General features: G+C 44.0%; 1 protein-coding gene across 1 annotated transcript in view; it reads right to left on the bottom strand.

Moving 5' to 3' along the window:
* Window positions 1-20,429, bottom strand: part of MUC4 (mucin 4, cell surface associated) — a 58,924-nt gene extending 38,495 nt beyond the window's left edge. The window contains exons 1-2 of the mRNA XM_058732523.1: window positions 20,236-20,429; window positions 691-2,652 (exon numbers count right to left, since the gene is read on the bottom strand). Coding sequence (XP_058588506.1) covers window positions 691-2,652; window positions 20,236-20,317 — 2,044 coding nt within the window. The 5' untranslated portion in view covers window positions 20,318-20,429. The remainder of the gene's footprint in view (window positions 1-690; window positions 2,653-20,235) is intronic.
* Window positions 20,430-24,582: the final 4,153 nt, after the last annotated feature.

The raw sequence follows: 24,582 nt of genomic DNA, 5'->3' as shown, positions 1-24,582 counted from the left end.
GTTTTGTGAATCCTACAGTGGTGTCTATTGATAATTGTGTTCTGGAAAACTCTGATGTCACGGCATGTGAGTTGCTTGTACGGGAAGAGACTAAAGTGTCATCTGTGGAGATTGTTGATGTGGGCATTTCTGACACTGTGGAAGGTTTGTGGCTGACACTAGAAGAAGATGAAGTCCGCGCTTCCCCAGAGGTGGAAGTCTCCTGTGAGATGCTCTCTATAAGGGTGTGTCCACTTAGGGATGATGAAGGAGTTGATGTGATCACTGCTGAGATAGTGCTGGTTTGAGATTCCCTGATGGTGTCCATGGTCTGAGTTCCATGGCTTTGAGAAGACGCTGTTGTCTCTGAAGCAGAAGTCATGGAAGAGGGTGCCGTGGACTGTTCGTCTACTCCAGTTGTCCTTGAGGGTATTGAGGTGACTGCAGTAAAATTTGCTGTTTCAGGGTGTGATGTGTGTTTTGTGTTTCCTACAGTGGTGTCTGTGGAGATTGGTGTTTGAGGGAACTCTGATGTCATTTGATGTCTGTTGCTTGTACTGGAGGAGGCTGAAGTGTCATCTGTAGACGTTGTTGACATGGGCATTTCTGACACTGTGGAAGGTTTGTGGCTGATGCTGGAAGGAGATGAAGTCCTTGCTTCCCCAGAAGTGGGAGTCTCCTGTGAGATGCCCTCTGTAAGGGTGTGTCCACTTAGGGACGATGAAGGAGTTGATGTGATCACTGCTGAGATGGTGCTGGTTTCAGATTCCCTGATGGTGTCCATGGTCTGAGTCCTGTGACTTTGAGAAGACGCAGTTGTCTCTGAAGCAGAAGTGACTGAAGAGCGTGCCATGGAGTGTTCTCTTAGTCCAGTTGACATTGACAGTGTTGAGGTGACTGGGGTAAAACTTGCTGTTTCAGAGTGTGATGTGTGTTTTGTGTTTCCTCCAGTGGTGACTGTTGATACTGGTGTTATGGAACCCTCTGATGTCACTGCATGTGAGTTGCTTGCAGGGGAAGAGGCTGAAGTGTCATCTCTGGAGTTTGTTGACGTGGGCATTTCTGACACTGTGGAAGGTTTGTGGCTGACACCAGAAGGAGATGAAGAGCGCGCTTCCCCAGAGGTGGAAGTCTCCTGTGAGATGCCCTCTGTAAGGATGTGTCCACTTAGGGACGATGAAGGAGTTGATGTGATCACTGCTGAGATAGTGCTGGTTTGAGATTCCCTGATGGTGTCCATGGTCTGAGTTCCATGGCTTTGAGAAGACGCTGTTGTCTCTGAAGCAGAAGTCATGGAAGAGGGTGCCGTGGACTGTTCGTCTACTCCAGTTGTCCTTGAGAGTGTTGAGGTGACTGGAGTAAAACTTCCTGTTTCAGGGTATGATGTGTGTTTTGTGTTTCCTACAGTGGTGTCTGTGGAGATTGGTGTTTGGTGGAACTCTGATGTCATTTGATGTCTGTTGCTTGTACTGGAGGAGGCTGAAGTGTCATCTGTAGACGTTGTTGACATGGGCATTTCTGACACTGTGGAAGGTTTGTGGCTGATGCTGGAAGGAGATGAAGTCCTTGCTTCCCCAGAGGTGGATGGCTCCTGTGAGGTGCTCTCTGTAAGGGTGTGTCCATTTAGGGAGGATGAAGGGGTTGTTGTGATCACTGTCAATCTCGTGCTGCTTTGAGATTCTCTGGTGGTGTCCTTGGTCTGTGTCCTGTGGCTTTGAGAAGATGCGGTTGTCTCTGAAGCAGAAGTGATGGAAGAGCGTGCCGTGGAGTGTTCTCTTCGTCCAGTTGACACTGAGCGTATCGAGGTGACTGGGGTCAAACTTCCAGTTTCAGGGTGTGATATGTGTTTTGTGTTTCCTTCAGTGGTGTCTGTGGAAACAGGCATTTGGGGGAACTCTGATGTCATTTGATGTCTGTTGCTTGCATGGGAAGAGGCTGAAGTGTCACCTGTGGAGGATGTTGACGGGGGCATTTCTGAGGTTGCAGAAGGTTTGTGGCTGATGCTGGAATGAGATGAAGTCCTTGCTTCCCCAGAGGTGGGAGTCTCCTGTGAGATGCCCTCTGTAAGGGTGTGTCCACTTAGGGACGATGAAGGAGTTGATGTGATCACTGCTGAGATAGTGCTGGTTTGAGATTCCCTGATGGTGTCCATGGTCTGGTTCTTGTGACTTTGAGAAGACGCTGTTGTCTCTGAAGCAGAAGTGATGGAAGAGGGTGCCATGGACTGTTCCTCTAGTCCAGTTGACTCTGAGAGTGTTGAGGTGACTGAAGTGAAACTTGCTGTTTCAGGGTATGATGTGTGTTGTGTGTTTCCCACAGTGGTGTCTGTGGAGATTGGTGTTTGGCGGAACTCTGTTGTCATGACATGTGTTTTGCTTGCACTAGAAAAGACTGAAATGTTCTCTGTGGAGTTCAGTGACTTGGACATATCTGACATCATGGAAGATTTGTTGCTGACAGTGGAAGCAGATGAAGTTACTGTTTTGCCATAGGTGGCTGTGTCCTGGGAATTGTGTTGTCTAAGAGTTTGTGTACTTAGGTGTGATGAAGTGTTTGGTTTGCTCATAGCCAAGTTATTGCTGGTTTGAGAGTCTCTCATGGTCTCGTTCATGATGCTGGTTTGAGGTATTCCAGTGGTCTGTGTTGTCTGAGCCTGTCCATTCGTGGAAGATGCTGATATATCAGAGTAGAAATAACAAATTAGCATGTTGTTGATTGTACCTCTAGTGTACATCTAGGGCAGGCTATTGAGCTGACTGAGTTTTGTTTTTTTTTCAAAGCCAATTAAATGTCTATTTTTCCTCCACATAACATTTCTTCCTATCTAGCAGATACCAAAGAGTGAGAGTACATACTCTATCCCTGGTCATGTTATAACATAATGGTAATAATTGATCATGCCTATATTTTTTTTCAATTTACTTGCTATGCCGAATATTTACATACTAATCTGGTTTGTTTAAAATATTTGACTGCACTCCCAGTAGTTGTAGACAAATCCTCAATCAGTACAGCAGACCATCCTCCTGAATTTTATTTTAAAGGCCTTGATTCTTTTAAACAAAATAACTTAAGAAACATTCAGTCTTTTTTTTTTCTTTTAGATACTTATTCTTTTGGGTTTTCATTAGTTCCCTAGCTGTTCTCAAACTTTTTTTTAAACCTCAGTGCTCATAACTAGTTGAAGGGTTGATGTTGATGAATATAGTGAAAAAAACGTGACCTGTCCTGCACCCCCATTGCTCACTGAGCTGGGCCTAGGCACTTGCAGCCTTCTCACCCCTTTCCTTATTCTTGGAATGTGGGTTCTGCTTGCCTTTTCCACTTCTGGAGGCTATCCACTCAAGGACATAGCCTTGAGATAGTTATGTGGTGTCAAAAGCACCTGCATAGACTGAGCCCAGATAGGGCCTCTTCATAAACTTTTGGGATTTGGTGGGCAGGTGCAGGGATTTATTCATCTTGCTGCCACCCAAGCCTGAATGTCAGTTCCCTTTGCTATTATTAAAACTGCCACCTACCAAGCTGGAGTGGCCTGTCTCTTTCATGAGTCTCTCCCTGTGCTCTGAGTACAGTTTCAAATTATATCTAGGAAGCTCCAAGGAGGGTTGTGAACCAACAGATGAAGTTCACAGAGGGACAACCTTCCAGCAAAGAAGTTTTGAGTGTAGTTCCTAGAGTTGACTATAATTCCACCACTTTTCTCATCTTACGAAAGCAATTTAGACTTTCAGGTTAGTGAGAATGATTATGAGTCAGCTCTAATTTATTGAAATATAAGTAACTCACTTGCCTCCTTCTATGCTTTGTTAATAGTAATTAATGACACATGACATGTTTCTAAGCTGGTGTGGACAAATGCATGGATTGAGCTAGAAGGTCCTTGGTTCCCTATTTAACCCCAAAATGAGTCTGCTTCAACCTTACTTTTTTTAAGTTTATTTATTTTGAGATAGAGAGAAGGAGAGAGAGAATCCTAAGCAGGATCCACACTGTCACATAGAGACCAAAGCAGCTCTTAATCTCAGAAGCTGTGAAATCATGATCTGTGCCAAAATCAAGAGTTAGATGCTTAAGTGATTGAGCCACCCAGGCACTCCAAGTCTGCTTCAACTTTGAAAGGAGACCGCCTTTATTCAGAATTATTAGTAGATTTGCTTACAGGACTTTCAATTCTATATATAAACTCTCTTCAATAAAGTTCCAAAGTTTGGTTTATCCAGATAAGGTTTAGATTAGAAAACATTATTATTAACCTTATTTCATTTTCCTAAGCATTGCTCTACTATCTGGCTTTGAGTTACCACACAGAAGCCATACACATGCCAAACTTACTAAATTTATTATAGATTCTTGGCAATTAATATATTTTCAGAGCCTGCATCATCTCTATTAAAATCAATATCAGCAGCAAAAGTTTCACAATAGCATAGTCCAATTTTTAAGCAAATATTTTTGTTTGTCACAGTGATACAACTCCATTTCCAGCAATATGGCAAAAGAGATAAGTCTTTAACTACAAAACCTACGAATGTTAGATAATGTGTAGAAAATATTTTCTGAATGCAGAGCTGAGATCAGAAGATAGAAAGGTAAACACTCAAGAGTGAAAGGGTCAAAATCTAAGACGTTAAGTCAGTGCTCTTAAGGAACCTACAGATTTCTGAGCTCTAAAGTGTTGAGAGTTAAGGGCTCCATAAGAAAAGGAGACACAGTCTTAGATCAGGACACTATAAATTGAATATTTTCTGCATAAATCTAGAACTCTCAGAGGAAAGGTGAACTAGAAGAATCAGAAAGAAAAAGGAAAAAGAAAGCTGAATAGAGGATATAATTAAGAATAGAAATGAAGATAAACTAGGCAAACTTCCAGCAAGGTGAATTAAGAAAAAGAAAGAAAAGTAGATAACAAAATGGAAGAGCATTAGGAATGAACTTAACTTTGCAACTTAAGGAACTAGAAAAAAGAAGAACAAACTAAACCCAAAGCTAGCAGAAGGAAGGAAATAATAAAAATTAGGGCAGAGATACGTGAAATAGAGAATAAAACAGTAGAGAAAATCAATAAAACCAAAAGTTGATTCTTTGAGAAAAACCAGCAGAATTGATATACTTGTAGCTAGGTGGACTAAGATAAAAAAGAGGGAATACTCAAATTACTGACACCAGACATGAAAATGGGGACTTTGCTGCCAATCATACAGAAATAGGATTATAAGTGAGCACTGTGAATAGCTATACACCAACAAATTAGATAACCTCGATGAAATGGTCAATGTGTTTTCTGGAAACACAGAAACTGTCAAGACTAAATCATAAAGAAATAAAAAATGAATAGACCTATAACTTGTAAGGAGATTGAATCAACAATCAAAAATCTCCCAGCTAAGAAAAGCCCTGGACCTGATGGCTTCTGGTGAATTCTACCAAACATTTAAAGAACTAACACCAATCCTTTTCAAGCTGTTCCAACAAATTGAAGAGGAAGGAACACTTCCTAACTCATTCAGAGTTCACTAGACAAATCACTACAAATCACTAGACAAATTGGTCCCTTATGACCGATATTTCGTATGAACATTGATACAAAAGTCCTCAACAAAATAGTAGCAAGCTTCATTCAGGATTATACACCATGGACAACTGTGATTTATTCCTGGAATTCAAGGATGATTCAACATACAAAACTTGATTAATGCAATACACCACATCAACAGAAGGAAGTGAAAAAAGCAACATGATCATCTCAACTGATGTGGAAAAAGCATTTGACAAAATTCAACACTGTTTCGTGATAAAAACCACTTAACAAATGAGGAGTAGAAGGAAACGACCTCAATATAATACAAGTCATATATGAAAATCCCACAGTGGACTTCATATTCAATGGTGAAAGACTGAAAGCTATTTCTATAAGATCAGGAACAAGGCAAGGATTCTTGCTTTCACCACTTCTATTCAACATAGGTGCCAGAAATTCTAACCAGATCAATTATGGGAAAAAGAAGAAGAGGAAGAGGAAGAGGAAGAAGAGGATGAAGAATAAGAAGAAGAAGAAGAAGAAGAAGAAGAAGAAGAAGAAGAAGAAGAAGAAGAAGAAGAAGAAGGAAGGGGAAGGAAAAGAGGAGAAGGAGAGGAAGAGGAAGAGGAGGAGGAAGTGGAGAAGGAGTAAAAGGAAGAAGAGGAAGAAGAAAAAGGAAAAGAAAAAGAGAAATAAAAGGCATCCAAATTACAAAGGAAAAAGTAAAATTATCTCTGTTTGCAGATGATATATACAAAACTCTAGGTTACATGTATATATGTACAAAAGCCTATATGTACAAAACTGTAAGTGTTCCACACAAAAAAATTGTAAAACTAATAAGTGAATTCATCAAAGTAGTAGGATACAGAGTCCACACACAAAAATTAGTTTTGTTTCTATATACTAATAATGAACAATCCAAAAAGGAAGTTAAAAAATCAATTCTGTTTATAATGCCATCAAAAAGAAAAAAATACGTAGGAGTTAACTAAAAAAAAAAAAAACTTGTACAATAAAAATTACAAAATATTGCTGAAAAAATTAAAGAAGACATAAATAAATGAAAACACATCCCATATTCACAAATCAGAAGGCTTTTTAATTTTTTTTAATGTTTTTATTTATTTTTGAGAGAGAGTAAGCAGGGAAGGGGCAGAGAGAGAGGGAATCTAAAGCAGGCTACAGGCTCTGAGCTGTCAACACAGAGTCTGACGCAGGGCTCAAACCCACGAACCGTGAGATCATGACCTGAGCCAAAGTCAAACACTAACCCACTGAGCCACCCAGGCTCCCCTGGATAATTCCAATTTTATTCAAACTCTTCCAGAGCTTAGTAGAAGAGGGAATGCCTTACAACTAATTGTGTATGGCTGTTGTAACTTTTTTTTTTTTTAATATTTTTTTTTCAACGTTTTTTATTTATTTTTGGGACAGAGAGAGACAGAGCATGAACGGGGGAGGGTCAGAGAGAGAGGGAGACACAGAATCGGAAACAGGCTCCAGGCTCCGAGCCATCAGCCCAGAGCCTGACGCGGGGCTCGAACTCACGGACCGCGAGATCGTGACCTGGCTGAAGTCGGACGCTTAACCGACTGCGCCACCCAGGCGCCCCTGTTGTAACTTTTAATACCCAAACCAAAGATAGTATAAGAAAGGAAAACTATAGGTCAATAAATCTCAATAATAATATAGATAGAAATTTCCTAACAAAAATATTAGTAAGCCAAATACAATATTGGATTTGTATCAAAAATTCATCATGATTAAGCTGAGTTTAAGCCAGAAATACAAGAATATAAAACTTTATTAATGTAAATCACCGTATAAACAGAATGGAAAGGAAAACACAATCATCACAACAGATGCAGGAAAAGCATATGAAAAAATTCAACACTCATTCCTGTTAAAACTCCTAGCAAACTAAAAATAAAAGGTAACTCTCATAACCTGTCAAACAATGTCAATAAAAAACATTAATAAATGTCATACTTAAAATATCAGAAACATTTTCTTTAAAATTTGGAATGAGACCAGGATGACAGTGCCAACTATTTCCACTTGACATTATGCTGGAGGTCTAGCCAGTGCAATAAGACAAAAAATAAAAATAAACAAGAATATGAAGGTATAGAGAAGTTGTTTTTGGTATGAAAAGGAAGAAACACACTGTGATCATTTGCAGATTATATAATTGTTTATGTATAAAGTCCCCCAAATTTTAAATTCTTAGCAAGGCTCTACATATACAATAAAAAATGTGAAAATAACTGTATTCCCATACATCAACGAAAGAAAATATTTTTTAAATAATAGTGTTTATGATAGTGACAAATATAAAATACCTAAGACTAAATCTAACAAAAAATGTGCTTTATCTTTGTGGACAAAGTTGTACCACTTCATCGAAATATGTTGAGGAAGATCTACTCATTATTTTAAAATTGCAAAAATACAGATAATTGAAAGATCAAACTCCATAATCTCATTATCCAGACAACCATATTATTATGTGTCCTTCCAGCATTCTTTTCTATGCTTTAAAAATATATATAGTTTAACTTACCCAGTATATATAACTTTGCATCCATTTTTTAAAACTTTACCTAATATTATGAGCATCTCTTTTTGTATTTATTCTTTGTAAACACAGCCTGAGGAGAGACAAATCTGGGGTGGTAGTTCTTTCTCTTCTCCCATTTGGAGGCACAGCAAGCTGTGTTGGCCCAGGAGGACTGGGCCAGCTAAGCCCAACAGCAAGGTCTTGGGTGTTGTATATTAACTGTCCTTGCTGAGCTCTAGAGGCCCCTTTTCCCAACAAAGCCATTCCCTCAACTGAAAACTTCTTTTTTTTTTAGAGAGAGAGAAAGAGAGAGTCTCAAGCAGGTTGCATGCCCAGCACAGAGACCAACGTGGGGCTCGGTCTCATGACCTGGGTATCATGGCCTGAGCTGAAATCAAGAGTCTAATGCTTAACAGACTGAGCCACCCTCAACGAAAACATCATTATCACCATTCTCATTTCCCTGTAAATGGCTGTGGCACAGGGGCAGTCCTCCTGGAGCACTCACTTCAGTGGGCTTAGCTCTAGCCACCCGTCTTGAGATAATGAGAACTCAAGGATCCTGTACACTCTACTGGTTCTATGCTTGTAAATTTTTCCCTAACAAACCTTACTTAATGCCTGTTCCATGTGTTGCTATTATGTATGTGTGATTGTGTGTGTGTGTGTGTGTGTGTGTGTGTGTCCATGCCCTTATAGGACATTGGATGTTGCCTTTATACATTAAATAATATTCCATCATAGAGACAGCCCCTAATTAACTAACTTCCTATTGAACAGGTAGGCTTTCCAATGTGTCGATATTATGAATAAAGCTTTGATGACTATCTTTGTGTATAATATTTTGTTTTGTTTTCATTATTTCAGCTCATTTCCTTAACATAGATTTCTGTAAGTGGACTTACTGGTTAATGCTGTTATTTTTTTAATGTTTATTTGAGGGAGAGAACACATGTGTGCCTGCAAGGAGGAGGGGGGGTGGAAAGAGAGAGAGAGAAAGAGAGAGAGAGAGAGAGAGAGAGAGAGAGAGAGAGAGAGAGAAACCTAAACAGGCTCCGTGCTGTCAGGGCAGAGCCTGACCTGAGCTGAAGTCAAGAGTCAGAGGTTTAACCAAATGAACCACCCAGGTGCCCGGGTTAATGCTATTATAGAAACTTTTGTGTCATTAATACATCCTGCCCAATTTCTTGGCAGGGAAGTCATGCTAATTTACAGTTCCATTAGCAGTATATGAAACAGTACCTGATTCCCAATATTCTCTCCCTTTGGAAAAAATCTGTACTTGGTAGTATCAATTTTAAATCTTGTCAAACAGGACTATGTCCTCCTTTTAATCTTTGTTTAAAAGACTTTCCAGTCCTGGGCTGCGTTGATTAGAATCTCCTGCTCCAGTAAATAGGAAAGCAAGTGAGTCTCTTCATGCTAGGAACTCAGTTTTATCCTGTAGGGGAGTAGGCACGGTCTTAACAAATCTCTAAATCTGTTGGACTTGTCTTAGAAGGAAGAGATTAGCGTTAGTTGCATAAAAACTACAGTACTGTATTTTTCTTTCTCCACCATTTAAACAAAAAATCTTAAACCACTCCTTTAATAGATTAGTCAGCAACTTAGGAAAACAGTTTGCAAATAACCCAATCTACTAAACTTGAGTGGGTTATTCTTGTGCAAGAAATCCTGGTAGCGGGGAGAGCCGTATAAGAACTCTTTTTGGTAAGAAAGTGGTTCTCAAGGGGCTCCTGGGTGGCTCGGTTGATTGAGCCACTGACTTCAGCTTGGGTCATGATCTCACAGTTTTTGAGTTCAAGCCCCACACTGAGGTCTCTGCTGTCAACACAGAGCCCACTTCAGGTCCTCTGTCCCTCTCTCTCTCCCCCTCCCCCACTTGCACTCTCTCAAAAATAAATAAAACATTAAAAAAATAAAGTGGTTCTCAAAAGATAGGATGCATCCAAATCCCTGGGGGAACCTCTGGGGCCCACCACCAGAATCTGATCCCTATGCATTGGGTGGGGTCCAGGAATCTGCGTTTAACCTATGCCCAGGGTGATTTTGATACCGGTGATCAATGGACCACATTTTGAGGACCTTGAAAGAAAATGATAGCATCTGCTCTTAAGATTTTTTTTGTAAGCTAAAACCACCTTACTGAAGTTGTAAGGCACTGGGAATTTGGATTCTTAATCAAGCTTGGTTCTCAAGAATATTTTCAGCCTTATTCTTGGTGCTCAAGTTTTGCTGGAATTAACAGACCTTGTTTTTTACCAGCATGCAAGCCCGGCTCTTCAGCTCCCATCAGATTATTAGACAGCCGAAGCCTGTCTTTCTCGCCCTGCCCAAATACATAGCATATTTGCAGAGCTGAGAGCTAGGGATTTGAGTCCAAAGAGCTGATATTTGAGAGAAACAGATTTTCCCTCTCCTCTCCCTCCTTTCTCTATGACAGTCCATCTTCTACTTCACCGAAAAGACCATCTAACTTGATCTAGGTCCTATGTCCCAGAACCCTCTCCACCAGGAAACATCTTTGCCCTCACCCGGTCCCTCATCTCACCCCAGAAGACTGGCTCAATCTCTACCAAAAGGATACACACACAGAGACACACAGAGACACACCCAGTGCCCTTTCTGCTCCCCACCTCTCTCCTCAGGTGGCTTAGTCCATCGATTCTCTGAGAGTCTCCTTCTCTTCTGTTGACAAACACGTTGACAAACAATACACAAGATGGATGAAAGACTTATCTTACATCAAGAGAGACATAGGTCTCTTGAGAGAGAGACCTATGTCTCTCTTGATGTAAGATAAGTCTTTCATCCATCTTGTGTCCTCCTTATCCCTATCTTTTGTTTCACCCACAGGCATCCTGAAAGATGGTTCTACACTCTCTACCTCTTTTTTATCACCTATCTTCTCCTTACACTCGGCCCTCCACCTCAGTTACCTCAGCAAAAACACTTTCCTGAAAAGTTACCCAAAAAAACCCCAAAAAACAAAAAACAAAAAAACAACTCCTGTTTTGGTAATCACCAAAAACAATTTTCTTTTCAGTCCTCGTTAGTCTCTGTGAAGTCTGGCACCGTCCATGCATCTGGTCGACAAGTGTTTATTGAGCATCCACCTCAATCTTCTCCTCAGCCAGTGTCCCCTTACTATTCGCACCCATTGCCCTCCTGGAAGCTGAACAATTCTGCTCGTCCCGCACTCTCCCCATTCTTTCTGCTCCCTGGGCCATTTCTCTTCTCTTCCCAGCCCCCAGATGAAGTCAGCTTTCTGAGTGTCATCTCCAGCCCTTCCCTTTCTTTATACACTTTCTTTCTGGCTAGACTACATCTATTTTTACACCTTACAAATCTGTGATTCTACCCTGACTTCACACCCATTTTTCCAGATTCGCCTTTCCAATGATTTCCTGTCGGCCTGTCAAATGCAACACGACCAAACCAAACTTTTCCTCAAACTGTTTCTTCCATCTTCCTTCCTTATGTTAATTGTAACATCATGTCCCCCAGATGCTCAGGACAGAAATACCTGAGTCATCTTTGATTCTTTCCTCTTCCTTGTCTCCAGCGTCATAGTTTGGTACCAACTATTATTCCTCCAAATTATTTCTCCCACCATGGTCTCTTGTTCACTTTGCTGTGTTATCCTTATTACCCTGACAAATGCCGCAGCCTCTAACTGCTCCTCCTGATTGCTCCACACCCCACCTTGACCCACTGCCAGCTTGACATTCAGCAATAAGAACCATAAAGGAGAGTCTCTCAGCATCTCCTTAGCAGGGACCTCTTTAGAAAATGCCTGTACTGCCCTTCCTTGGAAGGTAGCTGCTTGGATCCTAAGGGCATGGGTCTGGTTGTCTTATCAGGGCCACAGAGACTGGTGACTGGAATTGTTCCTGTTGCCCTGTCACAACTGTGATAAGGAAATCAGAGTCCTGAAGCATGTATCCTTAAAGAGAGGCCATTTGATTCTGACTGACCTTCCTCTGGTTGTGGCTGAGAAGAGTGTTTAATTGTTTTGTCTGTAGGCCTGTCTATACTGCAGCGTGGTTTCTGTAAGGAATACCCATTACCAAGGCGTTTCTGTGGGAGACATTGTCTCCTCTTTGAGTTCTTGAGTGTCAACTGACTTGTGGTTAATTGATCCATACAGTTGGGAATAGGGATTTCTTTTGTACTGCTCTCACTAGGTACATTTTGACTCTATAAATAATGCAAATGTTGATACCACATATTTGCATAGTGTTTTATAGCTTCTCTTAGTTAATAGTGCTCCCATTTCACAGATGGGGAAACTGAGATTTGGAGAGCCTGAGTAGCTTGCTCAACATTGCATGCCTTGTAAATGACGGGGCAGGGGCTCAAAGGTAAGCATCAAGACTTGGAAATTGTGAGCTATTGTTTAGCTGTGAGAGGTCACTGAGGGTATAGTCTCTCCACAGTTTGGGCTCTTCTAACCCTTCCTCAGGAGAGATGAAGTAGAGGGATGGATAAAAGGTGACTAACCTGCCCTGAGTTCTTGGTCTGCCCCAAGCTGAGTGGTCTGAGCCCTGGGGACAGTTTGGCACATTTTCAGGGGCAAATGATATGACTCTGGGCTATTTCCACCAATTTTCCTGGTGTCTCCTTTTCCATGAGGATGTCAGAGTGAGTTATGATGGTTGTTGACCCCTTGGGGTGATGAAACTACTGTCAGAAGACACATGTGTGATATTGCCTAAAACAGATAGTTTAAAAGAAGTTATCTCAGAGGAGGAGCCTGCATCAAGGACTAGTGAGGGCACCAGGGCTGGCACTGAGGTGGGGCATTTCTCTGAGTCCTGGAACCCTCCATGGGTTTCTTGGCTACTACTATAATGAGAGAGCTCTCAGCAAGACAGTTATTAAACTGTGTCTAGGAGAGGTGTCTAGCAGTTCTCTGAGTCCTCTCAGGGCTTCAGGGATGGCAGAGGTTGATGGTATTGATAGACATTGTTTCTCCTGTGTGGCCCTCTAGTGACTCCACAGGTATGAGGAGGCGATGGGTGTGTTGTTGACTTAGGGGAAGGAGTGGTGGCCGTAGTGGTGATCCTGGTGGAAGATAACATTCCCACAGTGCGATGAATCACTCCTTTAAGGGAAACAAAGCTTATGTCTTACGTGCCTGTGTTGTGAGCAGAGGTTTATTCTTAGTGCCTAGTCTGTTTGTCTTGAGTCATTCCTGAAATTGGAGGTGAGGAACCCATGAGCCATATTACCCCCAAAGTTTCACTTTTCTGCTGTTATTTCCTGATTGGTGGGGCTCTTTGCCAGGCTTTGCCTGGGGCAGTCTAGAGCTAAGGAAGCATCCAACTGTGAGGATAGCCTTGAAGAGAAAATGAACTCATGGATGGGCGGCAGGTGCCCTGAAAAGTATAAAGAGGTCGGCAGAGGGAGGCAGGACCCCCTGCCTTGCCACCCCATGTAGGGAGCCAAGGGCCATTTGTGTGTGTGTCAGCCTCAGAACCAGCACAGCTCTCACCCTCATCATGGTAACTTGTGCAGCCTCAGAGGAAGAACCAGGTCATGGAAACTGTTGCTCACACACATCTGGGTCTGTGCTTCTCAGGGTTGAAGACTGTCATTCCCTTGGAAATTCTTGGTGACCAAATAATGAAATTTCTGAGCTGTTCCTGGACTGTGGGTGATTTCAGCCTTCTGTCTCTCTGTGGTCAGGGTTTGGGAGCTGGAGAGCTCCAAGAGCTGCCCCTCAGGGACCTTGTGTTAGTGTGAGATGATATATACAATGGCTGTTAGAGCCATGGCTGTAGCAACTGAAATAGGTGACAATGGAGGTTGTGGCTATGGTTTCTGTTTCTATTTTTATCTTAGAGGAAACAGAAACTGTGACCAGCATTCTGTCTGTTGGGTATGTTTCCTCCATTGTTCCTAGAATTCAAGATGAGGAAAGACGCTAACTCAGAATGTCCTTAGGGTTACTGATCTCATGATATTTTCAGCACCTAGAATGTGGCTGGCATACAGGGATTACTTCATGGACATCTGTTGAATAAATGAATTCAGGTGTCTCTGTCCCCTGGTCTTTGGTTGCTCCAACTGAGATTTCTGAGAGAGGGTGAGGCTGCACTTTTTCTCCTGTCACTGTCACAGTGGTCCTGGGGCCAGGAGGAGGCCAACACCATGGTTGCAGCCTGGGAGGTGTGACTACCACTGTATCAGACTTCAGGCCACTGTAGCTAAACTTCTGAGGGCAACCCTAGGCTAGGAGGTTGTGCCTGCCTCAGATGGGAGCCAGGGAGAGATGAAATCCAAAACCAAGATGGTGGAGCCTAGAGATAGAACTTCTGAGGAGAGGAAGGGGTGGGGAAGAAGAAAGTTGGAACTGTGCTTGTGAACATCTGTTCAAAGCTGGGTCTTGACATCTCTTTGCTTGGTTCTGGAGCTTCTGGGGTTTTCACTAGGGCAACCTTGGTGCCACTACACAGATGCTGGCAGAAGTTTGGTCAAATGACCTGTGACGGTATCCAAGGTGAAGAAACACCTTGGCATTGTTTGGGGCGTGACTTAAGTAGGTGTAGTTGGAAAGGAGGGATAAATTTCTTGCCTTGGAGGCAACTGTGAAGGTCAGATTCTAATTTTTTTCCCCATGGTGTTATTGACCTAGATATTTCAGACCAACTCAAAGGAGGTGGCTCCGTTTACTGAGAAGGAATAGGAAAGAGATGCTTGAAGAAGCTATAATGATGTCAGTGACTTTTTCAACACCCCAGTTCCCTCAGAACACAGGTTAGCTGCTCTTTGACTCAGGGAAGAAGGAAATGAACCGAGAAAACAAGATTGTAGTAACTACTGTGATTTGGTGTTTGCTTGGTTATCTGTGATTCTTGACAGACATGGTGCTTCTGGAACCACCTAACTAGGACCTTTCTGAGCCTGACATGGACAATTAATGGCAGAATCTGACAAGGCCATAGGGTGGCTAAAAGCATGTTCTAGAGTCAAACTGATCAACATTCCCTGTGTGATATGGGCAAGTTACTTGACTTCTCTGAGGTTTGAGGTCCTTATCTATAAAAGTGGGGTGATGGTAGATAATTGTAATACCAATGTGTGTGATACATGTGAAATGCTTAGCTCAGTACCTAAGCTCAATAAATGGCACTTTGCTCTGTCTGTTACCTTGATGATTGCAAAGTTCTCAGATCCTGATGAAGGCAGCAGTCCTTGTGACTTGATGCTATTTTCACAACCGCCTGTTCCCTTCCCAGATATCCACTGCTATCACCAGGCAAACCAGAACAACTTCTGCCTGGACTCCTGCAGTCAGCAGTGAACTGGTCTCCCATTTCACCCTTGTCCACTTCCAATCCATTTTCCCCTACTGTATCCAGAGTAGTCATTCCAAAGTTCGAATATGACTATGTCACTTCTCTACCTAAACCCCTCACTGTCTACCCATTTTAGTTCCTTAAAACCCATAATCCATTCCAAGGCTTACAAAGCCCTGCATGATATAGCACCTGCCTCTTTCAGGTCCTTCCAAGTCAAGCTTTTTCCTGCCTCTGCATGTCTTCTGCTGCCTGGCTTGTGCTTCTTCCCTCTCCTACTCCACCTGACTTACTACTTACTACTCAGTCTTCTCATCTCAGCTCAAAGGGCAGCACTTGGTCAGACAGACCTTCCTGAACTTACTAATCTAAATGAAGTCTGTCTATTTTACTCTCATCAAAACATTTGTTCAACATAACACCACATTTGTTATTGGGAATTTTTCTATACTTATTTTATGTCTTTCTGCATACTAGATCTTAGCTCCAGGAGGCTGGGCCCTGTCTGTTCCATCCCTCACTATGTACACACAATGCTGCCCTAGAACAATGTTGGGCACTCCTAAAATAGTTGTTTAATTAACAAATGTATGAACAAATGAATGAATGGATGGATGAATGGATGAATGGATGAATGAATGAATGAATGAATGACTATCTTCATAGGGGTTGTGTTTCTGTTCATCCTCATTGGTGGGCTGGGCTGGTTTGGAGATTTGTTTGTAAAAGTTTGTGTTATACAATGCAAACACAGTGAACGAAGAGTTCAGAAATTTGGATTCTAGTCCCAGCTGCCCAACTTACTGGTTGTGTGACCTTTAAAAAGCTTTGGAGGCAGGAACTATGCATGAGTTAATTCATCTTTGTGTCCAGAGCACGTGGCATGAGTAAAAGTTTGACAAGTGAATGAATAACTCCAAACTTTTTCCTTCTTTGAAGTTCCCAAAGCTCATCACCAACAGGACTTTGGAACTCAAACTGCTATTTTCACTGGGGGCATTCATGTAGAGAATAGATATCTTAAAAATGCACACTGAGCTGCCTACAGCACAAGCCAGTGCCCTCTGTATGGCCATGGCCATGACTGTAGAGGCTTCATGCACAAGCACAGACATCCAGCTCCTCCTGGAGCCTCTTCAGAGTCTCAAGCAAGATGTTGAGTATTTGGACCTCTGCAAAGTGCCAACAAATTGAATTCATTTCAACTCAACTCATCCATTCTGTGCTGGGGAATGGGCATAACAATGATGACTAAGTGTCTGCTTGCCATGAATTCAGCCTAGTAGAAGGAAAGATGAACATTTGAGGAGGAAGTTTGGAACTAGGAGACCTCCTATAAAGTTTTCAGTCCTGGCCTTTGATGAAGTGGCTCAGAGAGCTGAGTTACATGCCTCCCTGAAGCATTTAGCAGTACCGTGAAACCAGGGAATAGACAGCAAAGCACTTGTTTGAACACATAAAAATCCAACTGTTTCTTGGCCTCTCTCAGGAATGAAGACCTAAATCACTTGCATGTCAAACACTTCCTGGACAACCTCAGCCTCCAGAGCTGAGCCCAGAAATCAAGGACCAGGAGAACATTGCTGGGCAAGGAACCGAGAAGCAGTGGTGTCAGCTCTAGTGGAGGCTGTGCCCAATGGCAGAGCTGGCATTCAGGGTCAGTTCACATGATAAACCACATTCTAAATAAGCCGAGCCAGCCCTTGCAAGCCCATAGGAAGGACAGGGATGGCCTTTTAGAGGCTCCTTGGGTGAATGGAAATGCCTGAGCCAACAGAAGTGTCCTTTCCATTCCTGGATTCACCCTCCTTACCCCCAATCTCCCCAGCTCTAAAAGGTAGCAGCAGCCCTTCTCTCAAACAAGATTTTATGGCTCTTCTACTTTATACCATATACCACCTCATTTTATCCTCACCACAACCTTATGAAATAGTTCTTTCCCATTTAACTCATTTTGCCATTAAAGACACTAACCTAAAGGGACTTTTCTCATGTGTCCTTAGGCTGGTTAAGTGGCAACATTCACTCAGTGTCTTCTGATTTGAAGTTCCTGGTCTTTGCTGTACATTTTGCTAAGCCACTTGCCTAAATTTGATCTGTTTTCTTATTATGACCTGTTATTCAGGGGTTCTCTCCTTTTCAGTGTCTCCAAGCACAGTGAGAGTTTCCTGGGGTGGGGCAGATGTCCTGTGCCCTTGGTGGCAAGTTGGGTAGGACTCTCCCAGACTGACAGATAGACTGAAGATTCTCTGAGAGAGGGAGAGCAGGAGACCCTTCTCTCTGGGGTCCTCTGTGACAGCAATCTCCTCTGTCCTACACTTGTGGCAGCCCAGTAACCTTCCCATGGGGGCACAGGGTAGGGCAGCAGCCCCTCAGTTACTGGGCCACTGATAGTATTGGCAACTGGGTTTTTTTTTAAGTTTATTTGTTTTTGAGAGAGAGAGAGAGAGAGAGAGAGAGACCTGTGTGCACATGGGGGAGGGGCAGAGAGGGTGGGGTGGGGAGAGAGAATCCCAAGCAGGGTATGTACTGTCAGCACAGAGCCCAATGTGTGGCTCAAGCTCATGAACTGTGACATCATGACCTGAGCTGAAATTTGAGGCTTAACTGACTGAGCTACCCAGGTGCCCCAGCAACTGAGTTTTATTTTGACCCAGTTTCCTTGCTATAGACTGTGGAATCAGGGTCACCAGGCTTCCTCAGAGTCACTCTTGCTGGGAGCCACTAGTAGCCATTGAGTTTCCATTGACTCCCTGTCCAGCCCACCTCTGTCCACCCTCCTTTTCCCCTTTCACATTTGACAGCTGGGCTTTTCCTTAAAGAAGCCATTTCCACTGTAGCATCTTTGTGGAAACTGCAGTGTTTTTCTTTCTGGTGGAGAGGCTCTGACACCTATTCCAGGGATGAGCCAGGCCTGGGTGAGGGTACTGGCAGCAAGTGTGGAAACAGGTCCTAGTTTCTGTTAGGCAGTTCACCCATATGTCACCCTCAGCAATCCAAGGGAATGGGAGACCACTTTCTACTTTCCCAGAAGCCTCTTGGAGCACATAAGGGGGGGGGGGGGCGGGTGGCAACTACCTGTCCAATGGAGACTTTTTTCCCTCACATCCTCTAAATGCTCAGCCAGATGCTTGAGGCATCTCTTCCCACCCCATGCCCACCTTCTTTGTGGGCTCTGCTCCATCTTGTCCCCTTAACAACGTACAGGCCTCAGCACTCCAAGGCATCCTTTCTTTCAGGTCCTCACCTTCATGGTCCTTTACTCCTTCTCTTGTTCATACCCCACAGATCCCCAAGGCTTTTTCCTCCCACCTCAGTTCTTGTCCTCTGAGCTCTTCTTCATGGATTTCCTGGTTCCTCCTGAGCTGGAGGACCCTAAGACTCAGAAGAGGATGAGGGGTCAAAAGCCCAAGTACAGAGCTGGGACTGAACACTTTTTCTGTTGACTTTACATCACAGAATATCAAAACTTAAGAACTTGGGAATTCAGAGGTCATGCTATTCACCACCTGATTTTTTACATAGGGGAACCAAGGCCTGGAGAGAGAGAGGACAATAGGACCTACACATAGGAACCAGATCAGTTAGTGGCAAAGCCAACACTGGGCCCCAGGGCCCCTAAATCCAAGCCACCTTCTCCCCATTGCCTATGGTCATTAACCCCCATGGACACCCCTTCCATATCCCTCTCTTCTACTCCTAAGTGGCTGGCCACTGCAGGCTCCTTCCAGCCTCCATTTCCTTATGATGTGATGAGTACTTTGGGCAGAGGTAAAGGGGGGTATGGTGGGAGGGTTGGTTGGGGAAGTGGTAGTTGTTTCATTTGCTCTTAGCCAAGCCCTTAAACATATCAAGGAAGGCAGAGTATTCCACTTCACCAGTACTATCTCTCTTAATATCTGTAATAGAATATACTCTTTCTGGCCCACTCCCAAGAAACGATCCCTTGGGTGAAAGCTTACCCAGGCCTATTGAGGAGGGGAGAGAGCTGTGACTATTTCTTTGGTCTGGGCTTTTGACCCCTCATCCTCTTCTGAGCCCCAGAGCCTCTCAGAAGCCTCAGACATCTAGAAATTCAGAATAAAACCTGGTCCTGGAGCCAGGAGCAACTTGGAGGAAGACTACAGGATACAGGGTGAACTTCTCCAACAGGCCTTGCTTCCACCCCATTCATAGAAAGGAAGTGGAGTGTGGAGGAGGCCAATGCTAACACCAGGCCTATGAGTCCTGCCCTGAAGGCATTATCCCAAGAGGAGGTTTTTCAACCTCAGGTCAGAGGCAAGAAGCCAACTGCCCCACACCTCAGCTGCTCTCTGGTCCCGCCTATTTCTAAGTCAGTCTGCCTCTTTTTTTCCTCGTCCCTTTCCTTTCAGGTCTGCCTCTGGTTTTCCCCACTTTCTCTCTCTCTCTCTCTCTCTCTCTCTCTCTCTCTCTCTCTCTGTCTCATTCATCTGCTTCTCACTGTCTTTTCCTCAGACTCTGCATATTTATGTCAGTTTTCCTTCACGTTCTGTCACCCGGCTTTCCTGTTTTCTCTGTGTCAGCCTCTCTCCTCAACTCTCCCTCTCTCTCTCTCTTTCTACAGTTCCGCCTACCTGTCTCTCTCCCCACAAAATAAAGCCATATTTCCCCCAGTGGGTTTCCCAAAACCAGGCCACTCCTGCCCGCTAAGCACCTCTCTGCTTCTCACTGTCTCTATCTCCTCTTTTCTCTGTTTCTCTAGTGTTCTCCCCACTTCTCTCCTCCTCTTGTCTCATCACTTCTCTCCCTTCTCTCTCCCTCCTTCCCTCTCTCTCCTTCCCCCAGCCCCGGCTCCCTGAAGTCAGCCATTCTCTGCCCCAGAATGCTGCCCCAGGTGCATCACTTACCCAGGACCATTGGCCAAAGGAGATGGGAACATAAACAGCTCAGGAACACCCAGGGGACCCTCCTCCACTGGGCTCCCCTCATGGCTCCAGAAAGAGTCCCTCAGGTTCCCCCAGGGAAGCTCTTCAGCACAGAAGCAGTGGGTATGAGGAACAGGTAAGGAACAGAGGTGAACTTGTCTGTACTAGCTGCTGGTCTGAAACAGGTGTATTTCCCTGAGGGGCCAGAGTACCAAGGGAGGAGGACAAAAGAAGGCGGGGCCCCATGCCAATCATCCTTGCCCCGTCTTTTCTTTCCTCAATCTCCACCTCTTTCCCCCACCAGGAAAAAAAGAAAACGCTGATATACCTATTGCTCTGTCCCTGGTCAGCCTGAGCCAATTAGGGGGAGGGATGGGAGGAGGATGTGGGGGATTGAAACCAGGGCACACTGGGAATGAGTGGGCCACCCTCCTGCCTGGGATCCTGGACCGTCCTCTCCCTCTCAAGGGCTGCCTTGTCCAGCCAAAGCTTTGGACTTCGTCGGTGGGAGGGAGCCTTTCAGAAGAAATGGCAGAGGAGAATGGGGAACAAAGGGGCCAAGAATTGGCTGTATGAATTAGGAGAATTAGGGCTGTATGAATTGTAGGATGAGATTTGAGGAGACCCTAAGAAACACAGGAAGTGGGAGGGGGGGACATTGTAGGGTGAGAGGTAGGAATCAGAAATACCCTGTATGTAAATTTTGGAAAGAGGTGTTGGGCTCAGAATATCTGCTCAGCACCAGGCACATGGTAGACTCTCACCAAATGGTGGGTTTCTTCTTTCTAGAAGAGTGAGCACAGAGCCAGCGTCCAGAGAGCTCAAGGCAACCTGGGAAAGTGGCTTGAGGGATCTGGGATGGGTGGTTGAGGGTAGAACCAGGGGAGAAGTAATAGTGATCCCACAAGAAACTGAGATTTTTCTGGAGATCTTAGGGCTCAGGGCACCCCCTTTTTACTTATTGTGACTTGCTTACAACCAAGAAGGGACAGGAACCCCAGACAGGGTGTGCTGGGCAAAGTTCTGAAGGGAAGGTAGTTGGTGTAGCTCCACAAAGGAAAACAGTGGAGATATTCCCCCATCCTTTGCCACAGCACAAACCCCTGCTTCTGGTTCCTCAAGACTTGGTTTCCTGAGTGTGGGAATCTGTGGAGCGATTGGTCACAAAGCAAGGAGCTCAGGCTCTCAGACACCGCACAGCCCAGGATGAGGAATTTAGCATTTCCACATTCCCAGGCAGAGCGAGCCATATCCAAAGAGGAGTAAATGGCTGACACTGTGATGCTGAAGAGAATTTACATGGACACCAAGACCCAACTTGGCCTTCTTAATAATATTTCTGCCATGAGTTTTTTCTATTAACCTGCTGTGTGTTTTGTTTGGTGACACTGTCTGGACTATAGTGTCCATCTACAGAGTAGAAAAAAACTTTCCGGGTTAGACCAAAGTAAGAGTTGGACATACTGTTGATCTGACGTCACAGATAACCTCCCACTTTCCAATGCAAGGAAGACCAGAGGCACAGTGTTTTTCAGAGGCCACTGTGATGGCCAAGATTCCACTGGGCATTAGGACACCTGGGCTTGAATCTGCCACCCAAGGTAAGTCATAGCCTCCCTGAACCTTGTTTTCTTTATCTATAAAACAGGCATAATACGTCAAGGGAAAACCAAAGCTGGACAGTAATTAAAGCGGTAAAACCAGATTTTATTCAAGACCCTTGCAGTAGGGGGAAGGACTTCAGGATAGAACCAAGCTCAACTCCGGATACAATGTGGACAAATGGGAATTTATAGTTAAGGAGGGGGGGGGAAGGCTGTTGGGGGGGGTGGTCAGTGGATGGGAAACTACTAAGAGAAAACACCAGTGGTAAGTGGGATTCTGGCTAAACCAACCTAACTGGACTCTTGCCAAAGACAGGCCAGGGTGATCAAACATCACCTGGGGGATGGTGGGAGATGAGGGACCAGATAGGACATTGAGGCGACCAGATATTGAGTATGGAGCACTGTTGTTGAACTGAACTCGCAGGGTTCTTGCTAAAACTGGATTTTACAAGGAAGTACATAGATGGGCCTAGAAGAAGGTTCCAGAGCCTAAGATGTGGTCAAGCAAAGTATCTCTGTCAAATAACACTCACCTCAAAGATTGTGAGCTCATACATATTAAAATGCTTTAGAAATGTTAAGACACCTGGAAAGGGCATGTGGCCCCTCATTTCATCCTAACATCATCCCTAAGGCTAGAAACTGATAAGGGCAGCCAGGTGACAAGGAGGAGTGTGGAAAAGAATTTCCAGGCCCATCTGCATTTCAGGGTCTTTGCTGTGTCCCAGTGGGGTTTAGACATTGGCATATGCAAATCTCATTCATCTTTTCCCTGCCTGCCTCAGGTCCCCTCTTGGTTACCCTTTTAGCCCGGCTCCTTCTTAATTCGCCCATATTCCAGAGCTGGGATGTTTCTGAGTCTCTGTAACAAATGCTTCTCTGTCTTTTGTCCTTCCTTTTCCCCTCCCAAGGCATCTGATGGGGACTCAAAGGGGTGAGTAAGAGGGGAGGCAATGAGTGGGTTCTCTCTGTTTTGTCAGGTAGAGATCTCCTAGGCCAGAAGACTGCAGGGTTTATTCATGGGCAGGAACCTGAAACCGACTTTAAGCTGATATTTTGTGGGGAGCACCAAGACAGCTCAGTCTGGACTTGGGGTATAAGTAAATTGGAGCAAGGACAAGGTTATGACCTTTTCACATGAAAGAAAGTTACAGACTTGGCTTGAACAGACTCAGCCTGGGTTCTGGGCAGTGAAGTCAAGATCCTAAAGAGAGATTTCTCTTCTAAGCTAACTGGAGCAGAAGCAGGAGGTCCTAGTTTTTTGGGTTTTGGGGGGTGATGGTGGCTAAAATTGCTTACATCCTTATAATTTGTGCCCCAATAGACCCTCATGCTGCTAATAAACTTATTTCTCATCAGATTTAAGGTACCTAGACTGAGATGGTGCAGGAAGGCAGACATTTATTAATCTGATTTATTAAGTCCTGAACGTAAAGACTTATAACTAGAGTGCTGGGCCCCATGTATGTCCCCATAACCCTGTGAGGTGCATATCAACCCCCTATCTCATGTGGGAGAGAACCCAGCCTCAGGGAGATGAACACATGCTCCATCATTGCTGAGTCCTGGTTCAGGTTGGGTGATCAAGGGAAATTGGAGAATGCTCTCCTGACCGCTTGGCCCAGACCACAGAACACAAAGCTGCAGTCTGTGGTCAGCCTGCCTCCAGAGGAAAAGAAGGGATTGAACATGTGCTGAGTGCTTACTTTGTGCTGAACCGGCTGTTAATTCCCCCAAGCAGACATGGAGATGTGCCTTTAAGGAAGGACTGTGGTCCAGCTGCAAGGGGCGTGGTTAGTTGGCAGCCTCCAGCTGCTAGCTCCTTCTCGGCTTTCAAGCCAAGGCAGTGGTGCAAGGTCCTGGCTATTCCCCCTCACCCCAGCCCCCACCAACTCAGGACAGCTCTAACAGGTGTTGGGTTCGCCAAGGTGACAAAGGGCAGCTCTGCTCCCAGGGCCTTGGCTCCCAGACCCTGGTGAAAGCAAGGGCTGTGGCCTTTTGGGCCACATAAAGGCCCCTGTCATTCTCCCAAGATTGGGTTTCTCAGTCCATTTCTTTAAAAGTGCAGAGTATTTTCACGCCAATTAGCTCATTTCCCTTCTCATTTTACTTTTGGGGGTGGGGGCTAGGGGGTGGGGGATGGGGAATGGGTATAATGCCCACACAAGCAGCATCTTCTCGCCTGGTGTCTCTGTGAAGGAGGAGCCATCCTGAGTGTGCAGGCAGAGGCCCAGGGGAAGTACCGACTTGAGGCCCAGAAATCTAAGTTTATCCATTTACTCTGATTTATTTATATATTTGCCACACAGTCCTTAATTTGTGTTTGTCAAAACACTTGATGTAAAAAGGCAACTCCTAAAAAAAATAGAAGCCAGTAGAGAAATAGGATTCACAATGTAAGCAGAAATTTCTCAGCCAATTTTTTGTTGTATTTTAGGGAAAATACATTGTAAATATGAGGCTAACTTCTGATGGAATATAGTAAAGATGGTCATTTTTAGAGTGTTTATGTTTTAGAGTGTTTAGATGTCAGCTTTAGGCTAATGACTTGATAAGAACCATTCAGTTGTTTAAAACATCTTACTAATGTATTCTGCTTTTAGAACATGTCCAAACCTAAAATGTCACCAGAAATAAGATGACCTATACTAATTAAAAGGAATGGTGCTCTTAGTCTAAAAGAAAATTTAGAATCTCTAAAGGAAAAAGTGCATGTATTAAA

Source organism: Neofelis nebulosa, chromosome 5 (assembly GCF_028018385.1).
Source record: "Neofelis nebulosa isolate mNeoNeb1 chromosome 5, mNeoNeb1.pri, whole genome shotgun sequence".
NCBI lineage: Eukaryota > Metazoa > Chordata > Mammalia > Carnivora > Felidae > Neofelis > Neofelis nebulosa.
The sequence above is the reverse complement of the archived record's forward strand: the minus strand, read 5'-3'. Positions and strand labels throughout refer to the sequence as shown.